Source organism: Octopus sinensis, linkage group LG1 (assembly GCF_006345805.1).
Source record: "Octopus sinensis linkage group LG1, ASM634580v1, whole genome shotgun sequence".
NCBI classification, from domain to species: domain Eukaryota; kingdom Metazoa; phylum Mollusca; class Cephalopoda; order Octopoda; family Octopodidae; genus Octopus; species Octopus sinensis.
The window spans coordinates 76,843,544-76,855,869 of NC_042997.1; the positions used below are offsets into that span (position 1 = coordinate 76,843,544).

Below are 12,326 nucleotides of genomic sequence, written 5' to 3' on the forward strand. Positions count from 1 at the left end.
TAATACCTGTGTATGATGTTCATATTTGAAATATACATATTTTGAATTATTGTAGTTAGTCACGTAAAATAAAACTATTCTGATGAGTCTGCAAATTAACGTAGTCAAGAAATGCCTGCTCAAAAATCATCCCACCCCAGCAGTAATAAACATGGTAAAGGAAAAAGAACCCCGTTTGTAAAGTGATCATGGTCACAAAGTGTGTGATCAAAGAAACCTATCGTTTCCGAAAAAGTTACTTCTACCACGCAATCATATCGTATATATGATAGTTTTCAGTCCAAATCTGAACTCTAATTAAAATTTTAATGAAGTTAAATATTAATAGTAAAGCAGTACTAAAACAGTTAAGATATATTATGTTACTTGACTAGATCTTTTCGGCAACTAAACAATCTAGCTTTTTAAATAAAGTAAGCTCAAGAATTTTAGCCTGACAAATGATAATAGATATATAGAGAAAAAAGACAAGAACAATTTGGTGTAATATACAGGTACAAACGGAATAAGCATTTATAAACACAACAGTTCACATTGCCTTTGCTACAAGGCAAAGAGGAAATAAGATGAATGAAGGCAAAAGGGGGTGTACAACACCACTTACCTAATCTACTCCGAGCTGTATCCAGTCTAGAGATTTCCGATATTAAATGTAAGTATCCTAATGCTGCGACCAAACCGAGGAATACAAAAATCACCACCTGCCTGCCTTGCATGCCCCTGAACAGCCTAAGTAGCATTACAACAAAATCCACATTATTAAAAATCTTCTCATCAAAATGCAGGTGCTGTAGCCGTGCTATTCGATTTAGCTGCGGCTGTTGGGCAAGTTGGTCAACTCTTGTGGCTCGGCTGTCAATGATGACTGTAAAGTAGGAGACGATGTCGATTTAAATTGAATCGTTATCTTAACAGCTGTGTAGTTAGTACTAGTAGTTGCAATCTTACTAGTAAGTAAGTCTAACGACTGTACTCAACGGTTCCATACATAAAACTCCTTCGCCTATTCAATTATTGGTGGATTTGCTTTCCTTCGTCGCTTGTCTCATGTAAAAAAAAATAAATAAATAAAGGCAGCAAAATGCGGTCGACACAATTAAAATGCTAATTACTAACCGCAGTTTGATACGTTTTCCTCTTGTTCTCTTAAATGCGAGATTTTCCTCAATCTTTTCACAGCTACTTTAATTTTATAGTTGACAAAGCAGTTTTAATAGCAGACAATCGAACTTGTAATATTTGCCAGTTTTTAACTTCGGCTTTCACAATAAATTATAATCGAAAATTGGTAAGTATATATTTTGGAGATATGTTAACAAAATATTTTCCCGGTGGATGGAATGCAGTGAACGATAGATATGCAATTTAAAACTGTAACAATTGTTAACGTTTTATTTCTTTAGAAATAATTATCAATCGCATGAATTAATTTCAAAGGGATTGAATAACACGAGTAAGTTCCAGTAATGAAATCACGATCAGGTTAATCCATCAAGAATATAGAATATTATTAGTTTTCACGACTGAAAACGCATTTTCAATAATGACCACATCTGTAATTTTCTTTTTCTTTTTTTACAAGATAAATGATAACTGAAGCTTATGTGTGTGCGTGTGTGATGTTTTGTTATGTTGATTAAAAACCGTAAGAAAACAACTGTTTATCAACTTATTTTTTATAATACTCCAATTTTTTAAAAATTATATTCTTCAATAATTCAATTACTTTCTAAAATTCTAAATATATCGAATCCAAGGGCTTGAATAAAATCGGTATTATCGCAATTGATATATTCCTACATGCATATTGTCATTTGTTTTCAATATGTATCGCACTTTTCGCTTAATGTGCAGTACTGTGTTCCTTCGTCAAAAGTAGCTACGACTGCGTGCTGATTTTCTAAATCGCGATTACACAAAACTAGTTTTTCCACATGATTTCTGTAATTCTGCTTAACAGCGTCTAGTGCAGTCTCAGCGCTGTCACTGTCAGGAATTGATGGAGTCAGTCACATTATACGTAGAGAATTCGCATTTAATGTAAATTTACCTTAAAAAGAAAAATAAATATTACCTTTTGTAGAAAAATTCATATTTTATTTTTAAAATAAACATACATTACAAATGATTTACTTTTAGCTATCTGGAAAATATAAAAACAACGTATTTACGAGACTGTTGTACATTCATATAATAACCGATGTGCAAGAATGTAGCTTTACTTAACATAGATTTCAGAACGAGGTTGTATATATATGAAAGATGGCGGGATCAGTGCGGTAAGTTAAGTAAAAATCTTTTAAGACAACTGCTTAAAACAAGAATGACATAATTCCAGGAACGGCAATATTTGGATTTTATATTGTTTCTTTACTATTAAAAAAAAAAGACTTTTGTTCTGAAAACTATTTGTTCCACATCAAATATAATGATTTTAATTCTAATATATTCTTCGAATTAAGGCGGCGAACTGCTGAACCGTTAGCACGTCGGACAAAATGCTTAGCGGCATATCGTCCGTCTTTCCGTTCTGAGTTCATATTCCGCCAAGATCAACTTTACATTTCATCCTTTCGGGGTCGATAAAACAGGTACCACATGAGCAATGGAGGCGACGCAGTCGACTTAGCCCTCTGGCCTTGTACCAAAATTTGAAATCAATTTTGCTTTTAAATCCTCGATTTTTTAAAATTGTTTACTTAGCAAGAAATGTGAGTATATATATATATATATATATATAATATATATATATATATATATATATATACACACACACATACATACATATATAATGTGTGTGTGTGTGTACGTATTTATCTATGGGAAACACGTGTTGATTCTCCAAAATGTCATTATTAATCGGTAGAATACATGTTTTTTTATAAAATTCAAAACTCCTAAACCTAAGTTAACAATCTTGTACCCCAAGCGAATCTAGTGCTCCCTATAAACATTTTGAGACACCTCAAAACACGGATTTATTGAAGTTAATTGGGAAGTAGATGAGTTAGCACAGCCCGGTGCTCTCCACATCCATTCGTCATCTGATACTTTCGTGAAACCTTATTTTTACGAAGTCAACGTAATACGAGATGGTGCAATGAGGGCTCCTTGGGTGGAAACTTGACATTGTCTTAAGCCTTATCAGTATGTACTTCAAGGGTGAAGAACATATCTAAAGTCTTATGATGCTTACCTCCTTCCCGGTGTAGCTCGTGTGGAAACTGAACTCCGATGTCTTAAACTTCGTTATTACAACTTGAGTAATTTTATAGTATTCTTGAAGTTATATTCTCCTCACATTATATAAAAGACCATTTAAATTCATTGATCTGCTTAGTGTAATTGTTTGAAATATTTCATTTGGAACTCTGTTTTTCTACTGTAGGGCAAAAAAAGTGCTTGTAGTCCTCTAAACTTTCTTATTTGAAAATTAAAGCACAAGTATATTAAATTTAGCGTACACAATGAAAGGTCCCTAGATTTTCAATAATGTACAAGTATAGGTTTCAATTTCATATCACCAGTAGAATTTACTACCACAATAAGTGTCAGACGATTTTTGGAAGCTTTAAAACTAAAAATAAACATCTAAGAAACATGCGCATCCCAAAAATGTTGTACACTTCCTCCTTAAAACAATCATTTTCTTCAACCCATCAAGATTATTTGTTGCAGTCTCTGTAGCACCAACGGCAGTTTCGTTGGTCATATGTTGTGCAAACTAGATGTCTCTTGAACCTTCCAAAGCAGCCTCTGCTAACCATAAGATGCTTTACAGTTGTAGCTTTCTCTATCTGCAATCACTATACCAACTTTTTACATTTTGCTTGAATGACCATGCAATACAGACAAGTTTTCACCTGCTTCTAACCATTGTAAAACACCAAGTTGAACCTCCAATAATCCCTTTCTGACTCCATTTTGCACCGTTGCCTTCATTTCTACTTGATACTGTTTTCCCTATCACCCAATCATCTTGAGTAAAGGTAATGAAATATGCTGTATATGTTTGTAGTTAAAGCTAAGAGCACCAAATAATGAAGCAGTAGAATCCAAGTAAAACTGATGTTTTATGTCAGCAAAAAAAAAAAAAAAAGAAGCATTTCTCTTATTTTGTTGCAGGAAAGGAAATGAGAAAATGAAAATAGTGATTTCAAAATATAGGAGTTGTATGATGTGGAAAAAATTATAGTATGATTTAGGATAAGAATGTTGAAAGCAATGAAAACCAAGATCAGTTGAATTGTTTCACACAAACCAGGTTGGGTAGAGGAGGGAGTAAGTAGTTAATCATAAGAATGTTGAGATCAGTGAAAAATAAACAAAACAAAGAGGAATGAGTAGGTGTTGATAAAATTGAAGACAGCAATGAAAATAAAAAGGTTATCAGAAAAAATAAATAAATTTAAAGTATTGGTTTGGTGGGCTATAAGCAACAAAAATGGAAAATGGCATTAGAAAAGTGATAAGAGGAGCAGCTGGGCATATTAAAGTATTACACCAACTATATATTATTTCTAAACAACATTTTCTTTTTTATATGAATGTACAGTTTGTGATTTTAGTTTTCAAAATTCTTAATGTTTACCCAAGTTTCCATAAGGGCAAAATTATGGATTTTATCTTAATATTAGTGGTCATGCATTATACTTTTCATTTGTGCTAAGCTATAAGCAGTTTCCATTGCATGCTGGATACTTGTGTATATATCAGATGTAGTGTACAAGAAAGAACACCTTGTTGGTTTGGACATATGAGACATGGATGATGACAGCTGTATAAAGTGCCAATCACTTAATGAGGAAGAGGGAGATCCAAGAACATGCTAGCCTCAAGACCTTGAGTTTCATGTAAATGATAAAGGACCAAGATGACTAGTGTTATGCAGTGTCCAAGAAGACCAGACCATCTCAGTGAAACTGAAATTCTGGAAGCACAATATATATATATATGTGTGTGTATGTATGTATTTGCACAACTGATAACTCTTCAAGTCATCCCTATCATCTCTAGTACTGCGCCCTCTATCATCTAACTACAGTGTTTTGCTGCTATAATTATATGTAAACAGAAATGCACATTTCATTATTGTATTCTCTGATACCACTTACCTTTTCCATTATTTGAAACCATTTCACTTAATTTCCACCCTTCATTGTTAATGCTAAACCCTCTCCAACCACATTCTGTATTGATCACCTTTTGTATCACAAAATTATCTCTCCTTCACCACTATACATTTCTCACTCTCCTGTTTTTCTCACAGTTCTCTAACCCACCCAACCGCACATCATTTGTCTTTCTTTCATCATTCCCCTGTCTCATAGTATTATTACTATTCTGCTGCTATTCAACCTTTTTTGTCAGTCATCACCTACTCTCCCCTTATCATGTAACATTGATACCCCCACCTCTTATCCAATATTCACTATACCCACCCCTCGACTCTAACCTCTTTCAACAGCTTTTTTTACCCTTACCTTCCCTCCAACATACATTCATCATTCATCAACACATACTTCATTTATTTTATTCATTGCCTCACTCAGGGATGAATGCAGTTGGAGAAAGATTGGAAGGAGTAGGTGGTGACTGGCTGTACAGAAGTGTGAAGAGCAATTGAATAATAATAATAATACAGTAGACAGAAGGAAGAAAGAGATAGCATGACGGTGTGTAGGTTGCAAGAATGTGAGTGGAGAAAAAAATGTAGTATATTGAGAGATGAGAGACATATGGTGATATCGGCGAGTGAACAGAAGTGGTTCAGTGAAGAGGGAGGAGAAATAATTTCTTAGCAAAGATAGTGGGTGATCAATGTAAAATGTGAGCGGAGTGCACCAATGTTAAGAATGAAGAATAGATATCAATTGAAGTGGTTTTTTGACAGGTATCACAAAAAATAAAATATCTTGTTCTACCTTTATATAATTACAACATCGGAATACTGTAGTTAGGCAAGTGATGGAGAAATCAGTGACAAGAAAAATGAGGGGGAAGGAGGAGAAGTTGAGGAAATTAGACAAAGGGTCCAATTGTGTATAAAGATAATATACTTCCAGAACCTCAATTTTGCCAAAATAGGCAGGTCTTCTCAAGCACTGTATATCATCAGTCATCCAGGTTCTTTGTCATCTATTACATGAGATTCGTAGTTCAGAGATCAGTCCTCACTATTTCATCCCTTATTTTCCTGGGTCTTCCTTTTCCACAAGTTATATCCAGAAATTTTGTTGTTGAATTGTCTATAACTAGTTGAAGTATATCGTATTGTACCCTCTGGCTACATTAATTACTTCATCTAACCATTTCTCAGCTAACAATGTGCCTACACCATCCCCTCCATTGCCACATGAGGGAATTTGGTAGGTGGAAACTGCATTAAACCAGATGCACATTGTCCAACCTTATATATTCTATCGTAATGTAAACTTTGTGGCTCTCTTAACATTGGGGAAACAGGCCAACATCTTGCTGATCACTTATGGGAGCGCACTTGAAGCATACTACTACATATACCAGATCAACTTGTCGTCACCCATTTCAATACTTCAAACCAAATCAAAATAGATGAACATCAATGGAATTTGTATCTTTGTGGTACCAGTGCCAGTGGCACATAAGAAAACCATCCGAACGTGGCCATAGCCAGTACCGTATCGACTGGCCTCCGTGCTGTGGGCACGTAACAAACACCATCCGATCGTGGCCGTTCGCCAGCCTCGTCTGGCACCTGTGTCGGTGGCACATAAAAAAAACACCATCCAAGCGTGGCCGTTCGCCAGCCTCGTCTGGCACCTGTGTCGGTGGCACATAAAATCATCCACTACACTCTCGTAGTGGTTGGCGTTAGGAAGGGCATCCAGCTGTAGAAACACTGCCAGATCTGACTGGCCTGGTGCAGCCTTCGGGCTCCCCAGACCCCAGTTGAACCGTCCAACCCATGCTAGCATGGAAAGCGGACGTTAAACGATGATGATGAAGCCATTCTATCACTCACTTATCAGTTTGTGGCATCTCCACACACCATGGAACCACGTTCTTAAGGAAATGGAGAGAACAGCATTTCATATTTGAACTTGGTACCATATCACCAACAGATTTAAATGAACATTTTAGCTTCTATTGCACTGCACCATGGTTAAATGTTCTTGAAGTTTTGTGAGTGAAATTTGGTACACAGAAAACTGCAGGCGCCTGTCAGATATGTACATATATATATATACATGTGTATATATTGACAAATTGGTTCGTTAAACAAAACTTCTATGTCTGTTTACAACTTTTACTCTTATAACATGAATAAAATAGGTACTGGTTGAAAGCAGTGTTCCAGCATGGCCATAATAACAAAAAAAATTGTGTGTGTGTTTATACACATGTATTTATATATCAATGAATACAGATATACATTCACACACAAACAAATATAGATGCAAATGTGGCTGTGTATGTATTTTTGTGTTAAGTCCTGCTGTGGGCAGGTGTCTTTTACTGTAGCCTCTAGCTGATCAATGCCTTATGAGTAGAATTACATGGAATCTGTAGGAAACCTATCATGTGTCGTTTTTCCCTTTGTTCAGACATTGTTTGCACACTACATAAAAAGGGTGTTTTTCTTGTAAAAACATGTTTGCTGAGTAAGCTATTTGTTAGTTGTTCTAAGAGAAACAGTACCTCAGTGTCTCTCAAAAGAGGAATAATTTGTACCTATTTGCATTATATAGAAAGTTGAACTGGATTATCCCATTTACATAAAGGTGCATGTGCTAACAATGTAGTTTAACAGTGCACCATGCTGTCTTTTTGGATAAATTGAAATGTAAGGAATTCCTTTTTAATTCTAGATGTAGTACTGATGTACATAGGGAAAATATCTTATGCTGTCTTAATGGAATATGGGTTGGCTATCTCTTCAAATTCAAGCTATCAAGTTGTCTTTGAAGGATTGTAATAGATGCCTTTCTAAAAATGTATATGTATGGTATCACAAAAGGTAAACATTACTTCAGTAGGATCCAAAGTGTCTTCTGCAATAACTGAATTATATTTGAAATTTTAGATATTTACAAGGATATTTTCTTATACATATCCATACAAGGATATTTTCTTATACATTTTCTTATACTCTTGCCCACAAGAGATTATGTCCGGTCTTTAGAGCGTATTGCTCTATGTTTTCTCAAATCATGATCACAGGGAAAGTTGTTAAGAATTATCAGCAAAAACATAGCTGATAAATATGCACACATGTTGCAAATTAAGTTTAATTACGAATAAACATCAGCTGAGGAAGGTGATTAATCAAACTGATTATGTAAACAGAATTCTGATTGGTCGAAAGTGTCTTCTTGACTCAAGTTCTGATTTTCCGCCTATTTTTGTCGGAACCTTTGATACAGAGTATCGAAATTTTAATCTCTTTCACACTTATAAAATGTCAAGCAAACTTAAAAATTTGGCATTACCGTTATTGTCAGTATGGGCAGAACTTATGAATTGTTTACTGCGAAGGAGAGATTAAATATTGTTGAATATGCATTTGAACGTTGGGAACAGAGCTGCCAGAAAGCATTTTAATGTTAATGAAGCCAAAGTTTGAAATTGGGGTATACAGTATGACAAACTGTACCTAGTAATAAACAGACAAAAATAAAACCATACAATCAAGATTATCCATATCACTATGTATGTCAGTGGTGCTCCATTGCAATAGGTAGAAACTCCAAGCAATGTGAAATATGCACTGGACTGTGATTACCGGCATGAATGCCAGACTTCAAAAAGTAGTTAACCATTTAATGGCTTTAGTAAATTTATACAGAAAAAGTAAGCATTATATTGTTTAGCATAAATAAAAGTCAACTTCATTATATTTAAGCCCTTATTTTTTCTGTAAAAACCTATTTTGACATTAAATGAATCAACTTCTGGTATGAATGTTTGTTTTGTATCTTATTTTCAACAAAAGAAATTTCTAAAAAATATTCTGGAAATGATCTACTCATGTAATTTACGCATCCCTAAAGTTTATTATTATTTTTTTGAGAAAAAATGCATAAATTATATAGGTTTTTACGGTATTCTTAATTATTTCATCAACTTAATTTTTTTGTTCATTGAAGGAGGGGTGTTGAATATTTAAATAATTACATTGACCACATGTCAATTTACCTAAATGTACTTTCTATTTAGTTATATTTAATTTTCCTGACCCTTTTCTATTTAACTAGTATTTATTTGTTTCATCTCACCATACTCTTCTGTATTCCTAAATATTTATGCAAGCCTTGTGTAATTTGTCTTGATATATGGAAAATTGGTTTCTTTAGATTTCATTTTTGTACTCTTTTTTAATACAGACATTACACACTAATTAATACTAAATAACTAATCAGTTTCCGTTGAAAATTCTCATAGATTTAGGGACCTTAATTTTTTTAAATTGTTTATTTTAATGCACATATAAGCAAGCAGTACATAATATATATACATACACCTATTATTCCACTTAGTGTTGTACGTTTATTTCATAGTACTTTGTAGGGGTGTCTTTGCTACAGCATAGTGAAATTAAGAACATGATGACATGTATTTATTACCCATGCATAATTGGTTTAACTGAAATATTTTTTATATATTTGCTTCTATATAAAGACATTGATAGTATATCTATAAGTATAGCCATTGGTACATTTCAGGGAAAAAAGAGAGGAGCAGTTCTCACATCTGTGTGAGAGTATTTTTCACTGTTTCCAGTTAAGTAAGCTAAGTTGATGTAACTCCTTGAATGATTTTGTATGCCATTTAATCACTTTGTATTACTATGTCAATTATTAACATATAAAGCTTTTATATCAGTGGTTCTCAACCTTTTTGTTGCCTTGAACCACTTTTATTTAAAAGAATTTCCCCCACAGACCTCATATTTTTTTTTAAGTTTTGTCTATTCAAAAAATTTTGAACTTAGCTCATGAACTTCACCCCCAATGTGTTTTTATGGACACTTAGGGGTTTGTTGACTCTTTGTAGGAAGCACTGTAGGGATGCTTAATCTACAAGAAATAGCAGCTAAATTCTCATATTCTACCTTACTGTTTTTACAAAATGGGACACATTAAATAAAAGATCTCAGAGCTGACTTTCAGCTAAATAACAACTGCAATAGATGAGCAATAATTAATAAGAGTTTTTCCCAACCTTCAGCTGTTTCCTTTAAATCCATTAAAAACTTTAAATTGTTCTGTAATTCAGTATTTTTATGAATTGGAGTTGACTAAAGTAAATATGAGAGTGCATGGTAACTCCAAAGCCAATAGTAATATTTCAATTAACCACTGAGTCATAGTAATTGGTTGGCTTCTTAGCTTTTATTAACTCTTTCTGGTACTGTCTGCTGGTTTCAATTTGCTGAGGTAACAAATCAGAACATTGTGAATTTTTTAACCCTTGTCATTCCAACTTGTTTGAGACCTCAACTTGCTCTACAATACAAACTTTTTGTTTTAAACTGATCTTAATTAAAACCTATTAAAATTTCATGTTAATTTATGTTCTATATGCCAACTTAATAATGACAAATCTATTTTTTTTTAAATCATTATTTAAAAAATTATTTGTAACAGTGTATTCCGACTGAAATACAGTGATAAAAGGGTTAAACTCTTATAGTTGAATGCTCTTCCCAACATCCACTACAACTTTTAAGAGGAAATAAATAACATAGTTTTAGAAACTAGGTTGATTGAGCAAACCTATAATCGGTAGTACTCCAACTATGGCCATCCTGATCTTTGTTTTCTAAACAGAATGTACTCATACTATATTATTCAATGTGTTCTAATTTTTTGTTAAATACGATTATGTTTGGTATTGTATCTGTACATGTTAATCCAGCTCATTAACAATTCAACCATAGTACCTGTATCTCTAAATTTTCAGAATCTGTGGCAATGAAGCTGGCTGTTTTTTTAAAGTTAATGTGATTTTGCATCATTAATAATTGGTAACTCATGGAAACTAAGTCCAGTGTAATTAATTATCTTGAAATTAGTTATCATTGAACTTAATGGGAAAAGTAAACTTTTTCATTGTCTCCAATACTAACTGAATTCACTTCTCTTCAGAATATTTACCTTTTAAATTCATTAAACATCATGGGAATTGAATACTTAAAATATTTAATTAACTGATGTTAAAATACTTGGTTATTATTGAAAGTGTTACTTGTTTGTTGTTGTTAGTTTGCATTAGTTGAATCAACAAGCATATGTACATATTAACTCTTTAGCTTTGTGTTGTTCTAAAATGGTTTTATTATAATCATTTTTAAATCTAGTTATGAAAACATTAAAAAGTAATTAAAATATGGGCTAATTTCAAATATAGAGTTAATCATAAAGACCAATTTTTCTTAATTAGCTGAAAAATTTTAGCAAATATGTTCAAGATAAGGAAACAGTTAAACTACCTACAGTTTTCTCATTTATCCAATAAACTGTTCACATTTGAATGTATGTATGTTCAGATGAGAAAATAAGGAATAAATGATTATCTTATGAACTTCATTAGCTTACAGCTGTTTCTGCTATAAGATGCAGCAGGCAGGTGAGTACCTGAATAACACCATATAGTTTCATCAGAGCTTCAAATATAAAATGCAATTTATTTAAGAAAAGAATTACATTTATGGATATATTGGGTCATCCCATAAATAATGCAGTTTTTTTTTTAATTTCATGAACTAAAAGTCAGAGAGAGACGTGATAAACTACCTGCATCATCTTGCTATGAAAGCAGGTAGCAATTTTACCTTGCACTTATTCCTAATGCAAGTTTTAAAGAATGCAGTTCAATTTTAACAATTATTTTTTCAAAGCTATCCTGGAAGTAACGAAGTATATTCAGCATATTTTGCTTTATGAGTTCAATAAAGGCAACAACACAATGGAAAGTGCGAGGAATATTAATGTAGTACATGGGGATTGAACAATAAGTGTAAGCCTGTGTCAACAGGGGTTCCAGAAATTCCAAGCTGAAAACTGCAGCCTAGAAGACAAGCCTTGTCCTGGAAGATCTGTAGAACTTGACAAGGATGCCCTACAAACCCTGGTGGAACAAAATCCCATCATAATTGTTGAGGAACTAGCACAGAAGCTTGGATTTGGTCATTCGACCATTCGTCAACACCTACATGTCATTGGAAAAGCCAGCAAATTGGATCAATGGGTTCTTTACAAACTTTCCGAGTCTAATCATGTGCAGAGAGTGCTCTTCTTCACTGTCACATCACATGAATGAATCTTTTTTGGAACAAATAGTAA

At 33.4% G+C, this 12,326-nt stretch overlaps 1 protein-coding gene across 1 annotated transcript in view; it reads left to right on the forward strand.

Moving 5' to 3' along the window:
- Positions 1-2,247: 2,247 nt before the first annotated feature.
- Positions 2,248-12,326, forward strand: part of LOC115215070 (nucleoporin NUP188 homolog) — a 515,758-nt gene continuing 505,679 nt past the window's right edge. The window contains exon 1 of the mRNA XM_029784227.2: positions 2,248-2,279. Within this exon, the coding sequence (XP_029640087.2) occupies positions 2,263-2,279 (17 nt within the window). The 5' untranslated portion in view covers positions 2,248-2,262. The remainder of the gene's footprint in view (positions 2,280-12,326) is intronic.